Source organism: Cantharellus anzutake, assembly GCF_015039405.1.
Source record: "Cantharellus anzutake strain C23 chromosome Unknown EI90scaffold_9, whole genome shotgun sequence".
In the NCBI taxonomy this organism is placed as follows: Eukaryota; Fungi; Basidiomycota; class Agaricomycetes; order Cantharellales; family Hydnaceae; genus Cantharellus; species Cantharellus anzutake.
Window position 1 is genome coordinate 177,748 of NW_024066959.1, and position 27,528 is coordinate 205,275.

The window sequence follows — 27,528 nt, forward strand, 5'->3', positions numbered from 1 at the left end:
CTTACGTTAAGTAATACGATACGGGCCTTTTGCTATGTCGTCTTGATATTTGATATTCACAATCATATCCCCCCCGGATTCCTGGATCAATATTCAACTCATAGCACGTCCATGTGGCCCTACATGCATGCATACATACACAGAGCAGTCAGAATCATGTCTTCAACAACCGGCCCCTTTGCAGTCGAAATTCGTGCTATGTACACACTCGCAACTCATGGACGGGCGCGTGAGGGAGAGGTATGTATGTGAGGGAGAAGATAATACTTAAGGTTTTATCAATATCATGATCATTCGATCACAGAAGGTGTTTTATACAGAAACGGAAACACGGTACTGGCCACAACAGAGGGAAAAAAATGAAAACAACAACGATAACATGCAGGAACCGAACAAAAATAAATGGGAAACGTTTTATCGAGCTTCCTCGGGCAGTGGAGGCCCGAGCGGGAAAGACGACTTTCGGCAACAGTGACATGTGATGGTGATCATACAAGTGGGAAGCAGTAAATGAAAGACATACAACTCTGACAAAGACATGTGGGAGAGGCGGAAAAACATTTGTGAACGATATAGGTGAAGAAAGACGAGAGGATACAGGAGAAATGTACATCGCCTAGAGCGAGACCGCGGAAGGGAACCGAGACGTTAGCAAAGAAGTAGTGGAGTGCAAAAAAAACCCTACTCCTGGATTTAGAATAGCCCCCCCTTGGAACAGGGAAAGGAAATGAGACAGGAAAGAACGGTCATTGAAAGACCCCGAGACTCTTCAGGCATAAGCCAGCCCAGCCCAGGTGAGGATACCCCCAGCAACAGCACCAGCTAGAACACCCGCCGCAGAAGGGATCACAATTTCGATTCGCGCACGTTTAGCAGGTGAAGGGCCGTCAATGTCAGCGAATCGATCGAGTCGGACAACTGGAGGAGGTTGAGTGTTTAACGCCTCCTCCAAGATGACGCAGGGAGAAATTGACACCACAGGTGGAGATGGGGTCCTCCTCCCCCAGACAGGAGATGCCTGTTCCTCGATGGCGTCTGCTTGGGCGCTCGCCTCGACGTGAATAGTAGCGGGTTGAGGTTCAACCTCAACCTCGGAACCCTCATCCCAATCTACCTCTTCAATGACGCGTTTGCGAGATTTCTACGTGACGAGGCATCGCGGAATGATGTTGAGGGAAAAGGATAGGAGTCTCGTAAGACCCATTTAAGGTCAGTCATAGCGCAGACATTACATACCTTGACAGGAGAACTCGTCGCGGAAGCCACCATCAATTCCTTCTCATGAACGGCATTCAGATGGGTGTCGAGTTTTGTTTGATGTTCAGCCGCAATACGACGAATATCTATAACAAAAGGAACAGCTTATCATCAAGTCGGTGGAGAATGCAGGTCTCAGCGCACCAAGAAGAATGCCGCTGATGTCTTCCAGCTTCATATCGACAGCGTCTGCCCGAAGATGTTCAAGCTCGTGAAGAAGTTCGCTTCGCTCATCTTCCATTTCATGGATGACCATACGATTATCCCGGAAAGTGCATTCCAAGTCAGCTGCAACTTCTGCTAGCTTCTTCTCCAGATCTGCGATTCTCTGGGGAGTGCATGAGACATACGAAAACACACGTCGATCAAAAGAAACGACATACCTTCTCGGTGTGCGGCGTCGTGGAGGCCCCTTCGACTTTGAGGCTCTCTTTCATATCACCAACCTTCCCAGAAATAAATGGCCCCTTGAGATAATGTTTTCAGAACTCAAGAGGATGACATAAATCTAAGTGAAAGAATACCTCAAGTTGCTGCGGATAAAAGTCATCTAACAGAGAATCCTCAGACTCAGAGCTCTCAGAATCACTGGCCTCAGAACCCGACATAATCATGTCCTCCTCGTGCTGAGATGGTGAAGGCGCAGGTGAAGGCTCGTGGGACAAATCGTAGTCGTAATGGAGAAGGTTACGGATGGAAGAAACAGGTTTGGAAAGGACGACTTGACGATCCACGTCCCCAGTGGAATAGCACGAAGAACTCAGAATAGGCGAGGGGCTCCCCGGGCTGCAAGGGTTACAAGGAGGGGCGCTCGATGGTTCTTCAGGGCCATCATTGCCAATAACATCCAAGAATCCGTCTGCGAAATGGGAGACGAACTGACTTGGGGTATGCTCGGCGCTGTCGTTATAAATGGAATCTACGTCCGACATTTCGTCGTCAAGGAGGCCGTAACGATTCGTATGAGGGGCGCCTTGACTATGTTGCGAAACGTTAAGTAGCGAGTAAATAGGAGAGGCTGAGTCATTACCTGACGTCGTCGTATCCATTCCCAATCCCGGCTTCTTCGTCAGGGTAAACATCGTCGTAAACGAGCTTGATCGATACTTTTTCAGGGTGGTAGAGCTGAATGGTTAGAGGTTCCTCCAAAGTTAGCGGGGGGGAAAGGAGTCGTCACCGTCACCGGACATACCTGGCCGTTCTTCTCGACTGTCTTGCCAAAGGTAAATATTTCGCCGTCTTGCACGATACGAGGCTGCTTGATTCTCTCTGTAATTCCGGAAGAGCCAAGGCACCACGTTCCGTGGTGTGAATTTGAATCCGTCATATGTACCTGCGCGAAGCTCGGTCAATTCGGCGTGGACAACGTGCATTTCAAAGCGCCCCGAGAGCTTACTAGTCCATCTCGCATCTCTATAATAGCATGTTCTCGCGACATTACGGGGCAAGGAAGCGCATAGGTGTTTGGCGCCAGCTGCCGAGACCCACGATGCTGCGGTGCCCGACCGATGATTACAGTCTGTTGGTCTCGAATCCAGTATACTTTCTGGTTATATCCATAATCTCTTTTCTCTTCAGACACATCTCCAAGCGCAACGAGGCGTACACCCTTGATACCTGCGTGATCAGGGCGTGCGTACATGTGAGATGTGGGAAAGGTGTGGAGAGTGAATGATAAATCAGGCGCGGGTCTGTTCAAGGTTAGACCTAGCTCATCGTGACTGAGAACGCCATGAGTGCCCGGAAGGAATGGTTTCGCATCCATCGTTGGTGGTGTCAGTGCTTGAGGCTGTCGAAACTCTATAACGAGCACTTGATTCAGAGACTGATTTGTTCACGTGTTGCCTATCGTGAATTACGATCCAATTTAAAGCACAGCCATCAAAGGCAACCCAGCTCCAGGTGCTTCTCGATCCACAGATCGCCAACGCGGTGGAACGCTTGAAGGTGCATTTTCGGGGACATTCCCTCTGGCTGTGAGCAGACTGTATGTTTGCAAACCCCCAAAGCCCACAATTAAGTGGTGATGAATATGCAAGATGTCCATCAAAGGCACTGATTCTGGCCGGCGAATATGCCAAGTAATAGAACTCAAGGCAAATTCACTCGAAGAGTACAAGAAAGTGAGTATGATTACGTCGAGTGGGCAGTGGGCACCGATGTTTAGGCTAAAGTCGTGACTACCAGATCCATGCTCATGTTTGGCCTTCAGTCCTCGCCACTCTTCAACGAGCCCATATCGTTGATTATTCCATACATTTCCTCCCAACGCCACCTTACCTTCCTAATGGTGAAAGGGAAGGGGTCGACGCAATTGCTGGTCTTCTGATTGCGACGTTTAAATACGTCGGAGACAACTTTGATGAAGATATGAAGATGGTGGCAGGGGATGCAGACACACTACAGTGGTGGGGCATTACAGATAGGATGCAGAATAGCGTCGTCGATGGCGCGACTGGGAGCAAAGACGGACCATGGTGGTTCGATTGCGACGAAGTGTTCAGGTTTGAAGGGTGATCGTAGTAAGGTGAATGGTGCAGCGTCTTAGGTAGAAGTGAACGCGACGGAGAATGCATATCATGTACAACGACAGTGAGCAATGTGGTGACTTGTGAACGAGAAGCTGGTATTTCCTCGCCGTGTGTGAATCTCGCGATCACTGTTGTTGAGCAGCCATCTTCTGTTGCATAACAGCTAGTAAAATATTCAAGTTTTCTTGCTTCTTTTGGATCGTTTCCTCAAGACTGTCGAGGTTCTTTCGCACAAAATCAATTTTGCTCCCATAGTGCTTAGTTGCATCGGCTCGTCTCTAGTAATCGGGCGTCAGTTGATCTTATACGCCCCAACAATGCAAGGAACTTGCCTTCTTCACATAATAGCCAGTTCCTACATCTACGATAACGTTTTCCGAATCCGCCAGCTTCCCAGGCACGTAAAGGGAATTGGTGAGGGGAACCAATATGATGTTATCTGAACATGAAGATTAAAGAAGGCTAGCAAAAATTTCCCACATAGCTGTAAGTTTGGGGGGCCTACTTTTGTTAGCAGGCTTTATTTCAGCGACGTTCTCGACACAAGCCTTGAATTTGGATTGTGCTTGCTTCAGTTGGCTGAACGAGTTTGTCAGATGTGCCAACTCCTATTTGGAAAAAGTCAGAAGTCAAGAGTCCCCGTTGGATTGATCACAAACATCATCTAGCTGCTTTTTAACCTCAGCTAGCTGCGGTAGCTCGAGATCCTCAACACGGATAGACATCGAGAAGGCCTCACGTGTGGGTGGCTATCCAAGAACAAATTTTCCCATTCTTCCCACGAATCTCTGCAAGGGCTGAAGCAGTCTCACTCCCCGCGCCGCAAAGGAGCCCATCTTTCTGGGGCACTGGTGCTCAAGGAGTGTCCTATTATTTCGTTCTCATAATGCTTGAAACGTGGTTTTCTCGATGCTCGTTTGTGTTCCGCCGCTCCTCAGTGCTCCCGGACCGAACAAATCTAGGATCCCGGATTCATGCGACCGGACGTCGTAATGCGTCTGCTGCAACTGCAGCGAAATCAAAGCGAAAACCATCAACGGGTTCTGGAGAGACCTCAACGACTCAGTTCCAATTGGCAGATGCTGACCTTGGTCGATTGATGCGTCAACGTAACATCGGTGTATCGGCTCATATTGACTCTGGAAAGACAACCCTTACAGAAAGAATTCTCTATTACACTGGACGGATACGAGAAATCCATGAGGTTAGTTGGATCATACCTCCTGAAAGCAAACTCGCTGTAATGGATGAAATTAGGTCAGGGGCAGGGACGAAGTTGGCGCTAAAATGGACAGTATGGAGCTAGAGAGGGAAAAGGGCATCACTATTCAGAGTGCTGCAACGTTTTGCGATTGGAATGCCACACACCCTATAACAGGGAGCAAGGAGAAGTACGCTATTAATATCATTGATACCCCGGGTGGGTGCCGAATTTCCGTTTAGATCTGTAATTCGTGGCTTGAATACCGTTGATAGGACACGTTGATTTCACCATCGAAGTTGAGCGGGCCCTACGGGTTCTAGATGGTGCGGTATTAGTCCTTTGCGCTGTTTCAGGAGTTCAGGTGTGATTCAGTCTCAGCAACAGGCATGGGATCATGCTGAAGGATTGATATTAGAGCCAAACTATCACCGTTGATCGTCAGATGAGACGCTACAATGTTCCTCGTATATCGTTCATCAACAAAATGGATAGGTTCAACCCGGGTTGATTCACTCTTTTATTATCATCTAATGGGCTTTTTGGGTTAGGGCTGGTGCTAACCCTGATCGGGTCATTTCCCAATTACGCAACAAACTGAAAATTCCGGCTGCCGCTGTCCAAGTGCCCATAGGGGCTGAAGAGGAGTTCAAAGGGGTGGTAGATCTCATTCGCTGGAAAGCCATTTACAACGAAGGCGTCAAAGGGTATGTTGATCTCTACAGCACCGTTTCCACTTTTACATCTGAGATGTGGTTTATTGCAGAGTTGACGTCGTTGAGTCTGACGTTATACCTCCCAACGTAGTTGAGAAGGCAAAAGCCAAGCGGCAAGAACTTATCGAAGCGCTCGCTGACGTGGACGAGGAAATTGCGGATCTGTTTCTCGCAGAGGAAGAGATTACCTCGAACCATCTTGTGGATGCTATCCGTCGTAACACCATCGGATTAAAATTCTCTCCAGTCTTCCTCGGTTCAGCAATCAAGAACACTGGTGTCCAACCAATGCTTGACGGTGTCTGTTCTTACCTTCCGAACCCATCGGAGGCTGAGGTGACTGCACTGGACACGACCAAACCTAATCCGGACAGTCAGCCGGTACCATTGATTCCCACGGCCGACGCCTCTCTTGTCGGCCTCGCCTTCAAACTAGAAGAAGGTCGTTATGGACAGCTCACGTACATGCGAGTTTATCAAGGGGCTTTAAGGAAGGGCGCGGTTATCTACAACGTCCGTTCGGGGAAGAAATTGAAGGTCCCTCGCTTGGTACGAATGCACAGTAATGACATGGAGGTGGGATCCATTTCATTTCTTTATGTGCATGTGTTCATATTCAACAGGATGTCAATGAAATCGGACCAGGAGAAATTTGTGCCATGTTCGGAGTTGAGTGTTCTTCTGGAGATACTTTCAGTGACGGGTCCAACTCATACTCCATGGTTAGTCACATACAATTATTCCTCAATAGTATATATCATTTCCCATCACGATCAGACGTCCATGTTTGTTCCAGACCCCGTCATTTCCCTTGCGATCAAGCCGGTCGGCCAGGAGACCCCCAACTTCTCGCGAGCTCTGAATCGCTTCCAGAAGGAAGATCCCACCTTCCGCGTGCACATTGATCCAGAAAGTCAAGAGGTATGTATTCTTCACGTGTGGGCGCCATCTTTAGTTGTAATGCAAGCTTGCAGACGATCATATCTGGGATGGGGGAGCTTCATCTTGAAATTTATGTGGAGCGTATGATGCGAGAGTACAACGTTGCTTGCAGCACCGGGAAACCTCGAGTTGCTTTCCGTGAAGCAGTAACCACCAAAGCAGATTTTTCATATACGCACAAAAAGCAAACTGGAGGTGCTGGCCAGTTTGGCCGTGTAGTTGGGTATATTGAACCCATGGAAAAGGATGAAGATAGTGGAAAAGACGTGGGCTTTGAGAACCTGGTTACGGGTGGTAACATCCCAACCGGGTACATACCAGCTTGTGAACAGGTGCCTAACGTCCCCCTCCAGGACTTCAATTTAGCACTAAATACGATATCGTGCAGGGTTTCTTAGATGCTCTGAAGAAAGGGACACTCTCTGGGCACCAAGTGTCAGGAGTTCGTTTTGTATTGATGGACGGTGCTGCTCATGCTGTTGATTCCTCCGAACTGGCCTTCCGACTAGCGGCATTCGGTGCATTCCGGGAAGCTTACAAGAAAGCGAACCCTGTTATCTTGGAACCAATCATGTCGGTCGAAGTGATCGCGCCCGTAGAGTTTCAAGGCGCTGTCATTGGTGGGATAAACCAGCGCCGTGGGACAATCATTGATACAGAGGTTAGGGACGATGAGTTCACCGTCACAGCAGACGTGGCGTTAAACGACATGTTTGGTTACTCGAGTCAGTTGCGTGGAATGACTCAGGGGAAAGGTCTGTGCCATTGCATGCTTTACATGTGGCCCTCTTTTGATACTTGCACATTTAGGCGAATTCTCTATGGAATACAAGGTATTGTTCGCCATCCAAGGCCAATATCAACCGCTGACGCACTTTCTCCTTAGACGCACGAGCCTGTTTTACCCAATGTACAAGCCGACATGCAAAAGGCATACCAAAAATTCTTAGAAAAGAAGTAGAGTAATCCTCTCCTGTGGCTAGAGGTGATCGATTCGCAGCACGCTCCTTCGCTTGCATCTCCGATACGGTATAATTTAGATGTATAATCGTGTTCTCATCATTCTATTTCTTCCATGGGAAGTGCAACCCCATCTCCGTCGTGAGGAATGCTCGTTTCGTGGGGCGCTGCAAACAGTGAAAAGATTCTCATAGCAAGAGTATCCGGAGAGGTTCGAAGAAAAGGGACTTGGATCATCCAAGTCACAGTTGTAAGTGTTGCGATCGGTGGATTTGTTAAAAGGGTTGGTATCAATCGGTGTGGGGCTGCCTCACTCCAGCGACGCAATGATGGGATTCACGCGATCATGATTGTGAGATCCAGAATTGGCATCACGGCAAGTTGAAGTTGTACTCATCCTATTGCTAATGCACAAGCAGTAGGCAGGTTACCAGCTAGACACAACCAGGACGATCGAGTTTGACATGCATATTCTCTTTCTTCCCAATATCTTGAGCATCAAAACTCCCCAACAGATAATGCCAACAACATGGCTCTTGGGCAGTGCAGCAGATATTTGCTCCACTGCCACTGCATTATTGCCGCTCTCCACTGGATCTGTCCCCCCGTCAACGATGTCGCTCAAGGAAAAGATCAACACTCTCAGACAGGATGTTGATCGCTTTATTGCAGCAGGAGGCGACATCGCCGTCCCGATTCTCACAGCCATCAATGCTGCATCCGATGCATTCCCTCCTCTGAAAGCGCCGCACTCTTCATCCTCAATGAGGTCCTAGTAAATAATGCATTGCGGTGGATCGAGAATCGATGCTCATCACTCGTAACACGCAGAAATTCAAGTCAGTTAAGAATGAATGGAAGGAGTCTGCTCAATGCCTACTTTATGCTTCATTCCCGCTGATATCATGACCGTAGCTCTCCGTTGGTTTGGAGCCGGAAGGAAGTGAGAGAACACACGGACTTGAATGAAGGCATGGCATGGTACGTTTTGCCCTGAATAAAAAACAGACACGAGCAAAAAGCCCCCAAAGGAGGACAACATGAGAAACAATGATATTCTACTGTTGCTGGTGAACCAGACAGGCTCCGAGTCGCCGGGACTCGTCGCTGTTAGATATGAGCATTCTGACAACTCAACAGAGAGCACTGGGAGAGTACCAGCGTTCCTTAAGAGATCGGAGAATTGAGCACGATAAAACGCGAGACCAAATAGATTTGGGGGGAACAAAGTATATTTCATAGCTATTATTTCGTTCCTGAAGGCCGGGTTGTTGTGTTGGCGAATTGAGTGATTTAGACCTTGACACCTTGTTGAGGAAATACTTGTCGTATCCATGTCCTTCGGTTCCAATTTTGTGACTTGGGCGAACGCAGACAGGTAAATTTGTTTCCTGACCCCTGGGGGAAACACTTCCTAGGGATAAGTAGAATATAGCGTGGAGTATGTCAGAGGCGGAGAGTGAAGCTATCAGGGCTGAGGTAAGTGGAAAGAGACGCGGCCGTGGGTGGAGTCAAGATCGGAAAAGAAGAGGTTTGCTGCCCAGAGAAGCCCGAAGAAAAGGGACTCCGATGTGATCGATCCAAAGTCACAACGTCAGTGTATGTGTTGGTCGTCGGTGGGCGCCACCGGGACATCGGGCCCGGCCGAATGACATGTCTTGAGTAATTCATTGATGGGATTCACACGATCATGATTCTGGGATTCCAGAGCTGACAGTGCAGCTGCTTATCTCGCTTCAAGTTGTGCTCGTCCTGCACAACCAGGACGATCGAGTGTAACACACTTCTTCCTAATGGCGGATCGCAATATCAAAACTCCCCATCGGATAAACTCGCGTTCACCTTCCATAAGTAACCCAATGGACGGCGCGGTACCTCATGTCGACCATTATGGCTCTTGAGCAGTGCAGCATATATTTTATTCACTTCCACCGCATTACCGCTCTGCACTGATCTGTCCCCCATCAACGATGTCGCTCAAGGAGAAGGCCAACGCTCTCAGACGGGATGTTGATCGCCTTCTTGCAGCAGGAGGTGATATGGCCATCCCAGTTCTCACAGCCATTAACGTCGCATCCGATGTATTCCCGCCCCTAAAAGGTCCCGCTAGCGCCGCCCTCTTCATCTTCAGTGAGGTCCAAGTAAGTAATGGGTTATGTTGAATCAGGAACCATGGCTCATTACTCGTAACATCCAGAAATTCAAGTCAGATAAGGAGGAATGGAAGGAATTTGGGAAATATGTGGTTGATATTGTAGCGGATGTGCTAGCGGCGATCGAACCCTATGACACTTCAACGGAAGAGGCAAAACCTTGGCTAGAGAACGTCAAGAAGCTGGACAGGTGCGTACTATTGATTCTTGGTCGGTTGGCTATCCCATTTACGTGCTACTCCGCAGCGCGCTAAAACAGATCATTGCCGAAATCGTGCCAATGCTCGCAAAAATGAAGAAGCGTCACGCTGTTACCAACTACCTCTCACTGCTGAAGCATCCGGGAAGGATTGATGACTTCAAGAAAGTTCTGGACAAAGCGTTGACATCATTTCAGGTGACTCTTTCTCGCATTGCTCTGCTATCCTGATTCCTGACTGTTCCGCATCATGTAGTTGAGAACTAACCTAACAACTGGTGCCATACTAACAAACATAGCAAATAACCAAAGCCATTTGGAGAGTGACTCGGTTTTGAGTGGACTGCGATATCCGACCATCGCCCATCATGACCCAGATGAGGCGTGCCTGGAGGGAACCAGGACAGACCTCGCCAACGATATCATGACCTGGGTTCGCAACGTGGAGGACGGGGAGAAGCAGGTGATGCTGCTGACAGCTGTGGCCGGGGCTGGCAAGACTTCCGTTGCCCATTCAATCGCAGAGAAGTGTGAGAGCGAAGGGCTGCTGCTGTTGACGTTTTTCTTTAAGGCAGGCGAGCAGTCGCAGCCGGACCATTTGTTTAGCAGCATGGCCCGATCTCTAGCAACGCGTGACCACTCATACCGCGCCTCTGTTATATCCATTCTCAAAGAAGATCCAGCCCTCATGACTGCGTCCTTCACCGTGCAATTCGAGAAGCTCGTGGCTAAGCCTCTCCGCCTGAGGGGATTGCCTGCAGGCGGTCCTCTGGTGGTAATTGTTGATGCTTTGGACGAGTGTGAGCCGCGAGACTTCGAACGCCTTGCCGAGATACTTCGGAAGGAAGTGCCAAAATTACCATCCACCATCAAGTTCTTTGTGACGTCGAGACAAACTCATCTCGTGGATCGTCTTCTTTCACCCAATTTTCCCATCGACCGACTTGGCATAGACATCTTGAATAATGCCAATAAACAAGACTGCTCTGTTTACATCCGCGCGCAGCTGCGTTGTCTAAAGGATGGTCATTCAGGTCGGGGAGATGAATTTGAGGAAGACTCATTGGTTCAAGACCTATCAGAAAAAGCCGGTGGCTTGTTCATTTGGATCAGCACTGTCTTCCGCTGTGTTAGACTGGCCAAAAAGCCGAGGAAAACGCTGAATAAGCTGCTCAACACAGGTGCCTTTCGATCAATGGATTCTCCTGAAGGAGTGATGGGTACGTTGTATACGGCCATTCTGGAAAAATGTGATTGGGAGGATGAAGATTTTGTGCATGACTACCCCATCGTTATGGGGGCGATTCTGATTGCCGAACAACCGCTGTCTATCGCGGCGTGGGATGCAATTCTGTCGCCGTTCTTAAACTCTTCCATCCATGACACGTTGGTTGAACTTGCTCCCCTCTTACTAGGGATTCCCCATTCCGACACACCAATTCGCATCATTCATCAGTCGTTCCGTGACTTTCTCATGGGCCAAATCGGTCCCAAATCACTTGTGCATCATCATTACACGGTGGATACGAGAGAGGTGAATGCCAAGATAGCCCTGCGCTGTACCGAGATCTTGAATAAGGATCTTTGCTGTGTGGAGGGTTTGGGGCTGATCGAAGATCTTCCCGAAAAGGATGAATTGCCACGCATATCTCAAGAGATGCAGTTGGAACAACTCCGTTACTCATGTCGGTATATCGTGCACCACCTCAAAACTGTTCTGGAGCCACAAGAGGTGCTCAGTGGATCGGTTCTCACATTTATGAATCAACATGTAGCACGCTGGGTGGAGGTTTGTGTGAGAACAGAAGGGTACATCAGTGTATCTTCATTTCCCAAGTGGGCTAAGGTATGAAATATCAGTGTGGCTTATAAGGAATTCTTATTCAGGCTTGTTCACTTTCAGTTGAACGTTGATCGGAATTCAAAGAAAGATATTCACAAGTTGATCCAAGTACTTGACAAAGTGAGACAAAATCTGGCATTCTTTTCAAGATTTCAGGAGGCACATGAGTTGGCAAAGGATTCCGTAACCCTCTGCCGTTGCCTTGTGTCGGCAGACTCAGAGTCCTACATCCCATATTTGGCTCGATCACTCAATGGTCTTGACGTATCATTGAATGATTTGGGACATCATTCCGAGGCACTCCCGGTGATTGAAGAAAGTGTGAACCTTTGGCGTGAGCTCGTTGCTATTGATCCGATGCTATACACTCCAGATTTGGCTCGATCACTCAGCACTCTTATGATATCATTGCATAATCTGGGACTTCATTCCGAGGCGCTCCCGATGATTGAAGAAAGTGTGAAGCTCTGGCGTGAGCTCGTTGCTATTGATCCGATGTTATACACACCAGATTTGGCTCAATCGCTCCACAATTTTTACGTATCATTGGAAAATCTGGGACGTTACTCCGAGGCGCACCCGATAATTGAAGAAAGTGTGACGCTCCGGCGTGCGCTTGTTGCTATTGATCCGACATCATACACCCCAAATTTGGCTCGATCGCTCCATAATTTAAGTGTATCATTGGATAGACTGGGACGTCATTCCGAGGCGCTCCCAGTTACCGAAGAATGTGTCAAGCTCTGGCGTGAGCTCATTGCTGTTCATCCCATGTCATACATCCCACATTTGGCTCGATCGCTCAACTGTCTCAAGATATCATTGGATAATCTGGGACGTTATTCCGAGGCACTCTCCACAATCAAAGAATGTGTCAAGCTCTGGCGCAAGCTCGTTTCTGTTCATCCCACATCATACAACCCCGATTTGGCTCGATCACTCCACAATCTCGCTCTCTCATTCGATTACCTCAATTGCCCCACCGAAGCAGTTCCTTTCATCAAAGAATCCATTTCTCTTTGGCGTTCTCTACACATTACTCATCCGACCTCATATGCCGCTGATTTAGCCTGGGCATTGCGGGATCTATCCAGGATACTTTCACGCCTGGGGCACTATGCAGAAGCATTTGATATCGAGGAAGAGGCGAGATTATGCTCTCATCAGCTTCGTTCTGAATACCCTGACATCTATGCAAATTATCTTCGAGGGTTATATGCCGATATGGCTGCTCCGTTGGAAGGTCTTGGAAGGGGTCATGAGTTAGCAGATATACGCACTCTCATGCAAAATCTATGATGAAAGGTGGAACATACCCTCTACACAATGGAGTCCCTCACTCTCCTCTTCCCGATTTTCTCTGACCCACCAGACTAGCAACTGTTTACCTCTGTCTGATTTATCAAAGCAGCCAGGTGGGTGTTCCAACTCTATCGAGACGACAGACATGCAGGAAGAGTGGGCATGAACATGATGCCTGTCATTGCAACAGATTCCAGATATGGGTCCGATTCCCAATTATGTTCCTGCTGCCGTCAATTGAGCAATTGCAATCGGAATTGGTTCTGTTTTGACGCATTGATCGTGAATTAGTAACAATAATCCCTTTCGAGAACTTTGCTAGGCTGAACTCTATGTTTGCAGTGTAACTTGTGGCTGCGAGTGACCATGAGCTCAGAAGCGATAATAGCGCGATCGATATTAATGAATAACACATCGAAATGGTGTTGCAACAACAGGAGTCATATGGAACCACATCATTGTATCTCTCTTCTGAGGAAATTTGTATCCGGTGCGACTACTGGACTTATCTGGAGCTCCAAATTCTTATGACGTAAACCAGCGTGACTGGACAAATGACATAAAATGGACAAGCCTGGTATCGAACCCAGGACTTCTAGCGTGCATCCATACACTACTTGCCCGTTATGCCAGGGGGGGGGTACCCCTTCCCTGATGGTTTGGGAGATCACTTGATCCCTTCCTCCAACATCTTCCTCTTCCTGCACAGTGCTAGCCTAGTTCAGCCGCAACGCCCATACAAGTGGCTCTACCAGTCTTGGAATCCTGAGAATCGGAAACATCTGTGTTCAGGGCTGTGTCCGTCATGCCATCGCGCAGTGAATAGCAATGAATGGGTTGATATTCTTCGACAAGCACATGTCCCTGGCATCACTGATTGGGACGACCCACTCAGGCACAATTACAGAGGCACAAGGGGGTGTTACAAAGCTGTGTTATGGTCCTGATGCTTGAGAAAGACGCTGAGCCAATTCATGGTTTCATTATGATAATGTCATGCAATACACTGATCTGTGTCATCCCTAGAGGTCCATTTGGCATTGAGTAGGATCGAAGCCTGATGAACATTCACAGCGACTAGCATAAGTGAAGGGGAATATTGCCTAGAGGAAGGCGATGATAGCGATTTTCGTTACCGATGAAAAGCGTGACCTACCACTTCTATAGAGCCTAGCAATGAGCCACCGATACATTCCTAATAACAAAGGGATGATGATGTCTAAAGCGAAGCACTACGATTTCTTAACACATTTCCAACTTACCCACCAAGGAAATTCAAAAGGCATCTCAGAGAGTGTAGCTATAAGGGTATCTATCAGGTAAAGGGTGCTCCACAACGCAATTTCATTTGCATCATTGACCAGCCTTGGAACAGATGGCAACGCAGCTGAACCACTGCCAGGATCTGAGGTGCGCTATGGATATAATCCCCATTCAAAGGCTTACCGGCCCATGGGCCATGGGGAGCTGACAGGACCCCACATAATTCCTTTCAGTCTTCTGCTGGGCAGCTGAGGAGAAAAATTGAGGTGAAGTTCGAAGAGGAAGTATGGTTCCAGTGAAGAAAAACCCTCATTATAACATGCTGCGACATAAATGGCACTCTTCAGGGTGTGGTCCGTATGGTCGCACTGGCTGGTTGTGAGGTCTTAGGGTGGCTCAGCACACAAGGCTGTAAGTGATACAAGATAGTGTATTTTACGGTGGTGTGTAAGCAGTTACCCGGAGGTTCCCGCTTGCCCACGTGACTATATGTATCTAATTTACATGTGACTTGGGGTTTGGGGCTATTGCCCTGACATTCTCCCCCCTTGCGTTGCATTTGCGACGCATACAAGGTTGATAGTGAATAAAACAGAGTTTTAATAGTTGATTTACATTGAGTTTGGAATTATCAATGAGTGTTTTGTTGTCGCCACTTTAAAGTGGGCAATTTTGTACATGTCAGTGAAGGAAAGAGAGGGGGTTTAAGGAATGAATGAGTGTGGGCCGTTACTTTGAAGTGAATGGCGATACATTGGTATCGCAGGGAGAGAAGAGAAAAAAATGGTGGAGTTTGTCGAAAATGAATTTCGACCCAAAGGTTGTATGTCTTTGGTGTTCCTCACTTGTTCTGTGAGGGTTCATGTGTAAGTGGTGTTTACACACGAGCGGTGGTGGATGTGGGTCTTTGGACGGGGTGGAGATTTCCGCAATTGTTACTTGCAGTTCCTCGCATACAGTATTGTGTGCAGGGCCTCGAGTTGGGGGAAGGTGTTTTCACGGGCGCCTCGATGGCGTATTACCATGTCACTTCCCTTCTCTCAAGGGTGGATTCATTGCCCCAGAGGAGGGTTTTCCTCCGGGTTGTTCATCTGGACATCCGATTGCTGTGTCGGATGCGATGACGTAGCCTGGGCTACATTGTCGGGCTGTGGGCTTGACAAAGTGGGTGCTCCCTGGGTGGGAGCAGGTTGTTGTGTTCCTGAGCTGCTTGGCTCAGGTGTAGAGTATGGTAGGTCTACCGTTCTTCCCGTGGGGAAGGATGGTCGTTGGACTGGTTGTCCAGCACGGAGACTTGCGTCTCTTTCCCGGTATTTGGAAGCTTTCGCTTCCCGTTCCGCAGTTCTTGTGGCACGTTCCTCAGGAGTTCTGAGTGGTTTGAACTGGGACTTTAAGTAGGCAGCTTTGCCTAGACTTTCCCAGGAGATTTTTCCCTTATTCTCTGGGGAATTATATTCCTCTGCAAGTCTTGCGATACTCGGGAGTCCCAAGAAGTATTTCTCGGTTTCCTTCGCTTTTTCGCGAAGGGTTCTGTGTACCTTGCCGCTTTTGAAGGCGGCTTCAGCCTGTTCGTACCAGTGTATGAATTCTTTCCCACTCACGCTTGTCCACCAAGCGTATGCGGCGTCATGCGCCGCTTCTGACCCCGCTATTCTCCTCATGGGGAAGTTGGGGTCGATTGTTATGTCAACTGGAGCTTTGACTTTGCCGAACTCGTTGAGTTCGGCGGTCTCATATACAGTTCTCCAATAAACCGTTGCAATGTTTTTCACTTTTCAACTCATGACCTTATAGCACAATGAAAATGTATTTGAAAACTTTAAAAAAATATTCAGAACATGGGAAAGTATCTCATCTAAAGATCTGCCAATTATGTAAGCAATATTCCCATTTTTGGTAATGTTATGTAATTTACAAACTACCCAGGTCATTGCAACAGTTTATTGGAGTACCCCCAGGCTGAACAGAAAAATAGGAATATCATGTGACATGTCATGTGATATTGTTTACTGTACACACTAGTAAACAAAATGACATTAATAAAGCATAAATACTGAAGGACTTCACATGATAAGGCCCCAAATCCGAAATGCACCCTTTAGCCACTTCAAAAGTTGAACAAATCCTTTCCCTCATTGATTCTGGCCATAGTGCTTGCCAAATCTCAGTTCTTACTGGCCACCATTACTCCACTGTCACTCGCCTATGGTCTACACACCGTTCTGATGTTCCCAAGCCCAGTGGTGGTCATCCATCCAAGCTTTCTGACACTGATATTTGCCATGCTTGTCGTCTCATCAACTCTGGGAAGGCTGACAACTCATCCCAAGTCACCCAAATACTCCGAAACATCAATGACACATCCCTCTCCATTGAGACTGTATGTAAAGGGCTCAAAAAAGCTGGTTGGAAAGCAGTGGTGAAGAAAAAAAGACCTATGCTCACCAGGCATCACAAGAGGGACAGGATGGATTTTGCCCTCAGCCACAAGGAGTGGACTCTAGAGGACTGGAAGAGAGTTGTATGGTCTGATGAGACTAAGGTGAATCGTCTGGGCTCAGATGGGAGGAAATGGGTGTGAAAGTGGGTGGGGGAGCCTCTCACTGACAGGTTGGTGCAAGGCACAAAAAAGTTTGGTGGAGGTTCCATCATGGTATGGGGTTGTATGACCTGGGATGGGGTTGGAATGGCATGCAAGATTGATGGGAAGATGGATGGGGACCTGTACTGCCAAATTCTGGACGAGGAACTACATAGAGAAAGGGAAATCGACCATAGGATAGAAATAGAAATAGAGATAGAGAGAAAGGGGAAAGTGGGGGAGGAGAGAGGGGGAGTGATAGCGGGGTAGTGCAGTACGGCGCGGGGTGCGGCGCGGGGTCAGGCGGGCATGCCCTGACATTGAATTGGAATAGATTATTATGTCATCCAGATACGGGTCTACCCATTTCCCTATGTATGGGCCAAACATGTGACACATGGTCATCTGCCATGTTGCAGCAGCGTTCTTGTCTCCTTGGCACATGACCCGACTCTTCATCACACCGTCCAGAGTGATTATTAAATTCTTTACCTCATCTGCGGGGTCAACTCTCATTTGTTCATAGGCATCTCGTCCATCTACTATAGACATGAATTTATGCCAAGCCACTCTATCTAGTATAGCTCTTATGTCTGGGAGTGGAGATGACATCGGGACCGTGTTTTCATCAATCTCACGCTTGTCTATCACTGTGCAGATGCGGACTTCCCCGTTGGATCCTGGTTTTTTCTTGAGTACCAGTAATGGCATTCTGTTTGTTCCGTTGTAGTAGACCCATCGGCCTGATTTCAACATGACATCGCGCTTTTTCTCCCATAATGTGTGCAGTGGTTCCGGGCACATTGCCCGTCTGAATCTGTAAATCTTGTTTTCATCCTTGAGTGGGATTCTGTGATTAATATCATGTAAAGGTGGTAGGGGTGTTTCATCAAAAGGCTTACATAGGTGGGCTGCTTCCTCTCTAAGCATCTGCCTCAGTTTCTCTAAGTTGCGGTCAATCAGCATGGAAGTCACGGATGGTATCACCACCGAGTCTTCCTTCCTAAGGGGTAGTGGATTTGCGGATCCGATCCGCAGTCATGGTGGGTTAAGTCCAAGTAGCACGGAATGTTGGTATAGGAAAGGGGTACCTAAAATGACATCGTAGTCATGAATGTTCATCACATCAAACCGCTTTGTACAGTTAATGTCTTCATATTTGAATGAAACTGATGCCTCCAGTTGGACATTGACCCTTGAGCCTGTAACTGCCAGTTGGATGGGGAGGATGGTTGATAGTTTTGTCGTTGGGATTTTGAGTTGGTCTACGCATGTAGTGGAAATAAAATCAGCCAGTGAACCAGAGTCTATGAGGGTTCGGCAAATATGACTGTTAACTTGTGCTTTAATCACCATTCCCTTTGGTAGGATGCGTGTAACATCTTTGGGAGTGGCAGTTGTGTGCTCAAGACCGTCAGTTAGTTTTGCACCCTCCTTTCGGAGTTTGTCCCCTCTAGATTTAGCAGCATTAGCTTCAATATAATCCGCTTTGCTCATCATTGATAAGCTTATTGCATAGATGTTTCCTGAGCAATCTCCCTCTATCAAACTTTCTAGTTCATTTATGTTCATGGAGTGCGCGCTCATGCTCAGGGTCTCTTTAGTTACTGGGCAGTCCTTCGCTAAGTGTCCTGATTGTTTACAGTTGAAGCATAGGCCCTTGGCCCTTAGCTCATCACTTTCTTCTTTCGATAGTTTTGTTCTTGAGGATCTGCTCCTGCACCCTCCAGACCTTTTGTCACCATCTTTTTCTTTTTTCTCTTCACCCTGCCTAGTGGGCTTGTTATCTTTTTCGGATTTCTTGTTTTCTTTCTCAGGTGGGCGCTTGTCCTTCCCACGTTCACCTTGTCGGTTCTGGTTTCTCTTGCGATTCTCTTCATACCTGACCATTTTCTTGGCTCTTTCGGCATTCATGGTGATCGCTTTTAAATCATCTATGTTCCCAGTGTCAGGACTAAATCCATAATCTAATAATTTGATGCGATAGTATTGATCCAGTCCGTTGAACACCCATTGCACAAATTGCCTATCTGTGATGTCACTTATTCTGTTTCTGATGCGGTCCATTTCCCTGACATATTCCTGAACTGAGGAATCACGTTGCATCCAACATTCGAAACGATCTCGTTGGATTTGTCGGAATTCTGGTGGGAAACATTCATCAAACAGTGCCTTGACGGCTGATTTGAGAGTCCAATCTCACGGAGTCAGAGCAATAGTTGATACAAACCATGTTGCGGCCTTGCCACACAACATGTGTTGGAGGTGTTTGACCTCATCTCGTCTGTGTACTTTGTTTAGTTCAAAATAAGTTCTTACTCCTGCCAGCCAAACTTCGAACTTATCGTAGTTGGCTTCACCGTTATACGGGTCTGGTCCTTTGACCTTGACATGCGGGCTTCGGTGTTTATCCTTCTTCAGTAGGGCCAGGAGGAGGCTGGACTCATTCCTTAGGCTTAGTCTGTTCAACTTGCCTAGTTTTAGAAGGTCCGAGTTGTCGGAGTGTATCGTACTAGTTCTTATTGATGGGTTCGATGACGAAGAACTTCCGTCGCTGCTGTCATCGGAAGGGTCTGACAGGGTCAATTGTTTGGCTAGGAAAGAGGAAGGGGGAACAAATGTTGAAGCTCTAGGCACTTTCAATGTCATATAGTTTTGAACGTCCACTTCGGTCTTGGACTTCCCTTTGGACTTGTCCCTTCTAGGTGTTGTCGATTTATGTTTAAGGGCCTTGTGTTTGGCCAGTCTGTGAGACGCTAGTCCGTTGACGATAGTCTCGGAGTCAGCATGTTTCTCAAATAGTTTACGGACTTGAGTGGATAACTCATCTGAGTCCTTGTTGTCATCATAGTCATTGATGCCCATTGATTGTACAGGTGGTGGGGTGGGCGAACATATCTCACGTCCTTTTCCTTTCTCTGTTGATGTGGACGCACGAGGTGTTTGTGTTTCCATGGCTGAGTATAGTCGAGCGCTTCCAGCGTCAGAATGGGTATCAGTCCACAGATCTGGCGTTCGCAGTTCAGGTTTGTATTTGATTACCTATTCTCTAAAGCGAAGTATCTTGTTAAGAGCCTCATCGGGCATCGCGAGTACGTCCGATAGTGAGAGTGTTTTCACGTTGAGTTGGGCAAAGGGATCGAAAGAGGGTGGACTCTGGGGAACGGGTGGTTCTGGTTCGCCATGGTACCTTGTATGCAGATTGGAGTCACTCACAATGGACATGTTTTCTTCTCCGCTTGAGGCATCGCTAGCTTCAGTGCTGCGAGCATCTTTCGTGAGATGGAAGTCCTCCATATAGTAACGAGAGGACGTTACAGGGCTTGTCCCTGTAATCTCTATTCCCGCGCTCTCCATGGGCTGGTCCCCAGAGCAGCCGGATCTGCGCGTCGTTTCTCTACAGGGCTGGTCCCCGGAGCTGCTAATACCGCACTCTCGACAGGGTTGGTTCCTGGAGCTGCTGGGTATGTGCTCTGATTTTCTACAGGGTTGTACCCCGGAGCTGCTGGTGCTGCGCTCTCCACAGGACTAAGTCCTGGAGCTGCTAGCCCCGCGCTCTTCAAAGTTGGAAAGCTACTCACCAGATGTGTCTCATATCCTTCGTTCTTGTTAGCTTGTCCTACGTCTAGATCGAGTCCTTTTGTCATAACTAGATCATCCTGTTCACTAGGTATCTTGAGAGACAGCTCGGTATTCTCTACCGACAGGCTCCCATCGTGCACAATAGGTTGGTTAGTAACCGGTTCTGGTGCCAAAGCGTCTACTGAGGTTGATCGGCCACGTCGGCTCACCAGTGGGACATAGCCTCGACCACTCCTCAGGTTCATCATCGCGTTGCAACTCAAGTCGTTAGAGGTGGGTAAAGCTTAAGGTGGCCGGCCTTAAGCTCGGGATTCGGAAGTGAGGGTTAGATCGGTTTAGATTGGTGTAGATTGAGAGTGTGTAGGTAGCGAAAAAATGTGAGGGACCTTAACGTTGGCAGAGGCCGGCGATTGAGTTCAGGTGGTGAAGGGACTCACGAAATCTTAGGGTAATCGAAAGTCGCTGAACCAAAGTCGAACTCGATATTACACTAGGGGTGTAAATACAAGATCTCTGCTTTTCCTATCTACTAAGGTTCTAGCTTATATACGGTTCTCTACGCTTATGGAACAACCCAAATAGTAGTCCCGAAAGGAAACTACGAAAGGAAGTCCATTCGGGGAATAATCCTCGAGAACATCCACGAAACACTTGGACACCTAGGATCCAAGAAAACAGTGGAAACCCTCCGTCGACACTTCTGGTGGAAGTCAATGAGAAAGGATACCCACAAGTTCTGCAGGTCTTGCAGAACTTGTCAAACGACAAAGAAAAGCACCAGGAGAAATCCCGGAATGCTTCACCCACTCCCGACCCCGGAGACACCATGGTCGTCAATAGCCATGGACTTCACAGGTCCATTCCCAACAAGCTTGGGATATGATTACCTCTGGGTAATCATCTGTAGGTTGACGTCCAACGTCCACCTAATTCCAATAAAGACAACAATGAATGCACTAGAACTAGCATTCGTATTTCTTCGTGAAGTTGTAAGACTCCACGGTCTACCACACTCGATCATATCAGATCGAGACTCAAAATTCACGTCAAAATTTTGGCACGAACTACACCGAATACTCGGTGTGCAGTTGAAATTCACAACTGCATTCCACCCACAAGGCGACGGCCAAGCGGAAAGAATGATACAAAAAGTAGTACAAATACTACGCATGATGGTTAGACCAGACCAACATGACTGGGCAGCAAAACTGTCGATGGTGGAATTTGCAATCAATGCGAGCTCGAACACATCGACAGGATTTGCCCCGTTCAAATTAATCTACGGCCATATGCCAAAGATGTGCCTAACAGCACCACTCTCGGACTACCCGGGAGTAAATGACTTTGCCCAAAAAGCGAAGGAAAACCTCATGGCAGCACACGATGCGATAATACACAATCGCGCTGCTCAAACAATCCAGGCGAATAAGAAAAGACGCCCAGACCCGCCTTTGAGAAAAGGCGAGCTTGCATACTTATCCACGGATAAGCTGAACCTACCCAAAGGCAGGGCAGGAAAACTAAAGCCCTTATACATAGGGCCTTACAAAATTCTGGAAACATTTCCAGAAACATCAAACTACGTCCTCAAGTTGCCACCACAACTTGAACAACGTGGAATCCACCCAAGATTCCATGTATCCCGGCTCGTACCTCACGAGCCAAATGACCAGGAAATCTTCCCAAATAGGGAAGTAAACATATTCTACGATTTTGGGGAAGACCCCGATCGCGAAGCAGTAGTTCGCGAAATCCTAAACCACACGTGGGTTCACAATGAACTCTGGTTTAAGGTTAAATGGGAACTAGGGGACACCACATGGGAACCCCTAGGAAATTGCAACGACCTCGTCCACCTGGACGAGTACCTCACCTTACAAAATGTAAGGGAACCAGAAAAACTCCCTATCAAAGAAGAGAGGGAACTCTCGGCATCACTACACCCCCAAAAACAGAGGCGGAGGAAGTAAAGCCGAGGGACGATGGCCCACAGCCAAGAGCGTGGGAAAGTTCTGGGCGAGTAACTTGCCCGGACAGCCACACCATGTACGAGAAATCACATGGGCTAGGCGAGTAACCCGCCTAGACCATGTGAACCACAGGCTCACGTGCAAAAGAACACACATCTGCGGCGAATCCCATGCACGCAAGAACGAAAACCCCTCCCACCACCACGAGTAACATAACGACGAAATGTCGTTCTCTGGGGAGGCAACCCTCGGTTCGATCCAAACAAACCACCGGATATCGAAATACGACAACCCAGGGAGCAAGGCTCCCCGGAACAACAACAACACCAGGCGCAGATAAGCACCATGGATTACACGACGCACGCAGCACAAATGAGTGCTGCGAACCAACAACCATCCGCATTGCCAACAGGCACTGCATACCCCCAGCCTCCCCAAAGAGGCTTCCAACCATACGCGGTGCAAACTGCACCGATGGCACAACAAGTGCCATTCCAGGGGCAGCATTTGCTGCTGCAGCCCCAGGCATACTCCCCAGGGAACTTCCCTGGCCAGATCAACCCCTGGATTAGCCAATTCGGCCCAGGTCCAACAACACCCCAGCCAAATGCAGGCTGGGAATCAGCTATCGCATCAGCGGTAGCTGCTCAGACAGGTCAGCTCCGTGAGGAGCTGAAAGAGATGAAGTCCCTCGTAGGAGGGAGATGAGGGAGCGACAGCGGCTCCTCGTCCAGACCGTCCAAACAGGCACGGTCTGATAACTCGAGGGCATCAGAAGACGCCTGCGACCATTGCGCCCACTGGAGGCACAAATACAACAGAGCACGAAGAGATGCTGAGGGCATCTTTGACTCTCTGAAAGACACAGAGAGAGAAGTCGATCTCCAAAAAAGGGAGATCGAATTACTGAAACACCAGCTCAGAGAGGCACGTGCACTGGCAGACCTCGCTGCCAAACCCATCATGATGGGGGCCTCTCAGGTCAGGGGGAGGGGATACGGTGCCGGGGCACCGACTATCCCGCCACCCCATGGGCAGGCGACCCTGTCCGGGTTGCATAAGGGCCCGCCCTCAGAAAGGCAAACCCATGTCGAGGGGAAGAGGGAGAGCGGTAGGCAACCAACGGCAGACCCTAAAATGGGGACCACTGCCAGAGGTGGCGGGCCGCTGAGTACCTCAGCACCCTATGGGCAAGCTACCCTGCAGGGAAGTGTCCACATGCTACAGTTCTCCAATAAACCGTTGCAATGTTTTGCACTTTTGACTTCATGACCTTATAGCATGATGATAATGTATTCTAAAATTTCAAAAAAATAATCGAAACATGTGATAGTATCCCATTTAAATATGTACCAATTATGTAAGCAATATGTCCATTTTTGGTAATGTTATGTAATTTACAAACCACTCAGGTCATTGCAACAGTTTATTGGAGTACATTTTTGGGAAGGGAAAATGGCATTAATTAATACTTTGTATAGCCACCTTTTGCTCTAACCACTGCCTCAATCCTCCTAGGCATACTCTCAATCAGATTCTGGCAAATACTTGGATCTATCCTATCCCACTCCTCCTGGAAGTGATCCCACAGCTCCTGAACACTACTTGGAGGTTCTTCATATTCCCCAAGCTTCCTCTTCACATGATTCCAGAGATGCTTGATTGGATTGAGGTCTGGAGACTGTGAGGGCCACTTCACAACCTCAATACAGTGGTTATTGAACCAGTTTTGGGCTTTTTTGCAGGTGTGTTTGGGGTCATTGTCCTGTTGGAAGAGGACATGGGCTGGGTTTTTGTGATAATATGATATGGTTTCCTGTACCACTACATACCTAACCCCACCCCCCCCTGATCGCCGCATGTGCCGCGCACACTCCCGCCTACTGAGCGGCCACCCCCGGGATCTCCCGCAGAGACACCCAGGGAGGTGCGGCTGTGTGCGGAGATGACGTGGCTTCCTCCATGTGACCCTAGCCGCATGTATATAATAGTGCCTGGGGTGGGAACAGAAGAAGCAGCCTTCTTCTCAACTTCCCACTTCAGACTAAGTGGTCGGGGATGCTCACCCCGCGACAGGATCGCCGCTATGCACAGCCGCTATTCGTCCCACCGAGTCCCACGTGCAGGGACCTCGCTGCTTTCAGAGCTGTCCCTGACAGCAGAAGAAGGCTTCAACCTCATCTCCCCTGCCTCCCCCGCTATGGTGACCGAAGAGCAGTACAATGAACTGCTGTCCCGATTTCACGAGCTCCAGGCCATCATAGAAAGCCAAGCTCAGAACCAACCCCCAGCCGTGCCCGCACCAGCGCCGGTTCCCGCACCAACACCTGCACCCGCCCCCAGACCCAAACCGCCTAAAGTTGCCCCCCCCACTGCCTTCTCTGGAGCAGCCGAAGACCTTGACCGCTTCAAGGCCGAATGCGGGATATACTTCCATGTCCGAGCAGCGGAATTCCCCAACCCCCTCTCCCAGATCCTCTTTGTCCTGTCCTATATGAAGGGAGGGACTGCAGGGGCATGGGCGACGCAGCGCACCATCGCGCTACTGACGACAGGCTCCCCCTGGCTCACCATGGATGAGTTCAACATGGAACTCAATGCCATGTTCCAAGACCCGAACCGCGAGGCTACAGCCAGACAGAAGTTGGCCACCCTGCGACAGGGCAGCGACTCCGTGGATAAGATCATCCAGGAGTTTGAGATCCTCGGACCCGCCTCACGGCTAGGGGACGTGGGGCTAGTGGATCGCTTCGAACAGGCGATCAACTCCCGCCTCCGCGAAAGCATTTACCGCCTCCGCCCCATGCCAACAACCTGGGCTGAGTGGAAACGCGAGGCCACCCTCCTTGACAACCAGTGGCGGCGTTTCCAGGCAACGCAACCCCACTTAGCCCCCACCAGACCCCCACTCTTACCCCCGAGACCCCCACTCCCTGCCACTCTCCCACAGCCACGCCCCTTACCCACTGCCGCCGCGCCCCAGCCCCCCGCACCCCGCCCCACGGCAGGAGCAGGGCCACAACCCATGGACCTCGACCGCTCAAGGATTGACCAGAGGCGAAACGGGCTGTGTTACAATTGCAACGCACCAGGGCACATCGCGTGGGATTGCCTGCAACCGAAAACCCGCTGAGCTAGACGGATGCACCCCGAAGACCTCAGAGCACTCATGGAGGGGCTGAGGAGACAGCTGGTAGACGGACCAGAGGCAGAGGGAGAAGGGCAGGAAGCAGAGGCCCAAGAGGATTTTCAGGAAGGCGACCGGTGAGGGACGCATCCCAGCCGCCTGCAGGCGATAGTACCAACTTGTGTAGATACCGTGAGGCACCTAAGTCGGCGCCGACGTCTAAATTCCACTGAGTCATCGCCAAGAAAAAGAGGAAAACCGCGTCCTCGAACAGAGAGATACCAAGCGCGGTGCCGGAGGTAGCGGTCCCGCCACCCACCATCTACATGCTGTCGAAGCAACCCCCCAGATCCCTTAACCTAGCCGTAAAGTTGACCACCTTGACCTCCCTTGCTACCGTCTCTGTGTCAGCCCTCTTAGACTCAGGGGCTACTGGGAACTTTGTGAGCCCCGAGTTCGTCAGAAAACACGGGCTCGAGACAACCCCGCTCCCCCAACCTATCCCTGTCCGCAACATCGATGGGACCCCAAACGAGAACGGGGCCATAACTGAGGAACTAGAGGCCCTTCTGACATTCGGACGGCACACGGAGCGGGCCCACTTTGCTGTCGCGAACCTAGGGCGGCAGTCCCTCATCATAGGCCATTCGTGGTTGCTGCACCACAACCCAGAGGTAGACTGGATGCGGCAAAAGGTCAGTATGTCCTGCTGCCCATCCTCCTGTCGGTCAACGCGAGGACATGCCGACCAGGACCCCGTAGTGGAACCAGGGGATGGGATTTACGCCGCTATCATCCCCCCGGGGTGGGGACACGAACTAAGAGCAACCACAACTCCATCTCAGCGGATGGCCCAGGAAGCCCGTGAACCGGAAGCAGAGCCTGCGCCGTTCGAAGCGCTGGTCCCAGAGCAGTACCAGGACTTCCGGGATGTATTCTCGAAAGAGGCCTTCGACCAGCTGCCCCCACGGAAGGCCTGGGACCATGCAATAGACCTGGTGCCAGATGCCAAACTCCCGAGAGGGAGGACCTTCCCCCTGTCATGACCAGAGCAGAAGGAACTAGACGAGTTCCTGCACGAGAACCTGCGGAATGGGCGCATACAGGCGTCCAAATCCCCGATGGGAGCCCCAGTCTTCTTTGTCAAGAAGAAGGATGGAACGTTGCGCCTGGTCCAGGGCTACCGGAAGCTCAACGAGATCACGGTCAAAAACTCGTACCCCCTCCCACTCATTTCGGACGTCCTCGCATGCCTCCGAAATGCCAAGTACTTCTCGGCGCTAGATCTGCACTGGGGATTTAACAACGTCCATATCAAGGACGGCGACGAGTGGAAGGCGGCGTTTTCGATCAACCGTGGGCTATTCGAGCCCACCGTCATGTTCTTTGGCCTGTGTAACTCCCCAGCGACCTTCCAAATGATGATGAACAACATCCTCCGGGACTTCATCGACCGGGAAGTCGTCATCTGCTACATGGATGACATTCTGATCTTCACTGCCACCCTGGAGGAGCACCAGAGGGTCGTCCAAGAAGTCCTGGAGACGCTGCGGAAGCGGAGACTCTTCTTGAAGCCGGAGAAGTGTAAGTTCGAGCGGAAACGGATCGAGTACCTTGGCCTCATCATCTCCGAAGGGAGCGTCGCGATGGATCCCGTGAAAGTCCGCGGAGTTCTCGACTGGCCAACCCCAACCAAGGTCAAAGAAGTACAGTCCTTCTTGGGGTTTGTCAACTTTTACCGCCGGTTTATCAAAGACTTCTCCGAGACCGCCTGCCCCCTCCACGCGCTGACTCGTAAAACCAAAGCATGGGCCTGGGGACCAGACGAGGACCATGCTTTCCGCGCCCTTAAAGACGCCGTCACCTCCGCCCTGGTCCTCGCCTTCCCCGCCGATACAGGT

General features: G+C 49.5%; 8 protein-coding genes across 8 annotated transcripts; 4 read left to right on the plus strand and 4 right to left on the minus strand.

Annotated features, from left to right (window-relative positions):
- Positions 1–787: 787 nt before the first annotated feature.
- On the minus strand, positions 788–2,647 carry EI90DRAFT_2635839 (uncharacterized protein). Its single transcript, XM_039053369.1, has 8 exons — positions 2,450–2,647; positions 2,288–2,382; positions 1,782–2,235; positions 1,641–1,724; positions 1,402–1,585; positions 1,237–1,343; positions 975–1,141; positions 788–918 (listed from the first exon to the last, which is right to left on the minus strand). The coding sequence occupies exons 1-8, from the start codon at positions 2,582–2,584 to the stop codon at positions 894–896; spliced, it is 1,251 nt and encodes a 416-aa protein (XP_038919792.1). The 5' UTR covers positions 2,585–2,647; the 3' UTR covers positions 788–893.
- Positions 2,648–3,296: 649 nt separating this feature from the next.
- EI90DRAFT_3144434 (rhamnose mutarotase) lies at positions 3,297–3,774 on the plus strand (the record flags this gene model as incomplete). The annotated part of the gene is made up of 2 exons (XM_039065144.1): positions 3,297–3,380; positions 3,445–3,774. 2 exons carry the CDS (start codon positions 3,297–3,299, stop codon positions 3,772–3,774), a joined length of 414 nt encoding a protein of 137 aa, XP_038919793.1.
- EI90DRAFT_3042560 (Prefoldin) lies at positions 3,431–4,538 on the minus strand. The gene is made up of 4 exons (XM_039059193.1): positions 4,448–4,538; positions 4,294–4,396; positions 4,121–4,227; positions 3,431–4,066 (listed from the first exon to the last, which is right to left on the minus strand). The coding sequence occupies exons 1-4, from the start codon at positions 4,511–4,513 to the stop codon at positions 3,914–3,916; spliced, it is 429 nt and encodes a 142-aa protein (XP_038919794.1). The 5' UTR covers positions 4,514–4,538; the 3' UTR covers positions 3,431–3,913.
- Positions 4,539–4,553: 15 nt separating this feature from the next.
- On the plus strand, positions 4,554–7,984 carry EI90DRAFT_3042563 (elongation factor G, mitochondrial). The gene is made up of 12 exons (XM_039059194.1): positions 4,554–4,992; positions 5,046–5,208; positions 5,265–5,353; positions 5,408–5,484; positions 5,541–5,696; positions 5,756–6,281; positions 6,329–6,427; positions 6,483–6,626; positions 6,680–6,979; positions 7,036–7,402; positions 7,458–7,480; positions 7,534–7,984. Exons 1-12 carry the CDS (start codon positions 4,675–4,677, stop codon positions 7,606–7,608), a joined length of 2,337 nt encoding a protein of 778 aa, XP_038919795.1. The 5' UTR covers positions 4,554–4,674; the 3' UTR covers positions 7,609–7,984.
- EI90DRAFT_3118770 (uncharacterized protein) lies at positions 7,756–8,383 on the plus strand (the record flags this gene model as incomplete). Its single annotated transcript, XM_039063137.1, has 2 exons — positions 7,756–7,959; positions 8,030–8,383. The coding sequence occupies 2 exons, from the start codon at positions 7,756–7,758 to the stop codon at positions 8,381–8,383; spliced, it is 558 nt and encodes a 185-aa protein (XP_038919796.1).
- On the minus strand, positions 8,178–9,224 carry EI90DRAFT_3042567 (uncharacterized protein; the record flags this gene model as incomplete). The annotated part of the gene is made up of 2 exons (XM_039059195.1): positions 8,488–9,224; positions 8,178–8,424 (listed from the first exon to the last, which is right to left on the minus strand). A coding segment is annotated over exon 1 (455 nt), but the record flags the coding sequence as incomplete, so codon positions are not given.
- A 353-nt stretch (positions 9,225–9,577) lies between these two features.
- EI90DRAFT_3118771 (uncharacterized protein) lies at positions 9,578–13,101 on the plus strand (the record flags this gene model as incomplete). Its single annotated transcript, XM_039063138.1, has 5 exons — positions 9,578–9,748; positions 9,805–9,950; positions 10,007–10,157; positions 10,216–11,805; positions 11,863–13,101. The coding sequence occupies 5 exons, from the start codon at positions 9,578–9,580 to the stop codon at positions 13,099–13,101; spliced, it is 3,297 nt and encodes a 1,098-aa protein (XP_038919798.1).
- A 91-nt stretch (positions 13,102–13,192) lies between these two features.
- Positions 13,193–13,625, minus strand: EI90DRAFT_2636171 (uncharacterized protein). The gene has a single exon (XM_039053370.1). The coding sequence runs from the start codon at positions 13,517–13,519 to the stop codon at positions 13,283–13,285; it is 237 nt and encodes a 78-aa protein (XP_038919799.1). The 5' UTR covers positions 13,520–13,625; the 3' UTR covers positions 13,193–13,282.
- Positions 13,626–27,528: the final 13,903 nt, after the last annotated feature.

What these genes read in the sequence shown, in the direction of transcription:
- EI90DRAFT_2635839 (XM_039053369.1), bottom strand. Translation starts at nt 2,584, where the DNA reads ATGACGGATTCAAATTCACACCACGGAACGTGGTGCCTTGGCTCTTCC. An exon ending in CAGTCGAGAAGAACGGCCAG is followed by an intron (nt 2,383 to 2,449) that starts GTATGTCCGGTG and finishes CTAACCATTCAG; the next exon opens with CTCTACCACCCTGAAAAAGT. An exon ending in CGACGAGTTCTCCTGTCAAG is followed by an intron (nt 1,142 to 1,236) that starts GTATGTAATGTC and finishes CTCGTCACGTAG; the next exon opens with AAATCTCGCAAACGCGTCAT.
- EI90DRAFT_3042560 (XM_039059193.1), bottom strand. Translation starts at nt 4,513, where the DNA reads ATGTCTATCCGTGTTGAGGATCTCGAGCTACCGCAGCTAGCTGAGGTT. An exon ending in AATAAAGCCTGCTAACAAAA is followed by an intron (nt 4,228 to 4,293) that starts GTAGGCCCCCCA and finishes CTTCATGTTCAG; the next exon opens with ATAACATCATATTGGTTCCC. An exon ending in CTGGCTATTATGTGAAGAAG is followed by an intron (nt 4,067 to 4,120) that starts GCAAGTTCCTTG and finishes CCCGATTACTAG; the next exon opens with AGACGAGCCGATGCAACTAA.
- EI90DRAFT_3042563 (XM_039059194.1), top strand. Translation starts at nt 4,675, where the DNA reads ATGCTTGAAACGTGGTTTTCTCGATGCTCGTTTGTGTTCCGCCGCTCC. An exon ending in TACAACGAAGGCGTCAAAGG is followed by an intron (nt 5,697 to 5,755) that starts GTATGTTGATCT and finishes GGTTTATTGCAG; the next exon opens with AGTTGACGTCGTTGAGTCTG. An exon ending in GGTCCAACTCATACTCCATG is followed by an intron (nt 6,428 to 6,482) that starts GTTAGTCACATA and finishes CATCACGATCAG; the next exon opens with ACGTCCATGTTTGTTCCAGA.
- EI90DRAFT_2636171 (XM_039053370.1), bottom strand. Translation starts at nt 13,519, where the DNA reads ATGTGTTATTCATTAATATCGATCGCGCTATTATCGCTTCTGAGCTCA.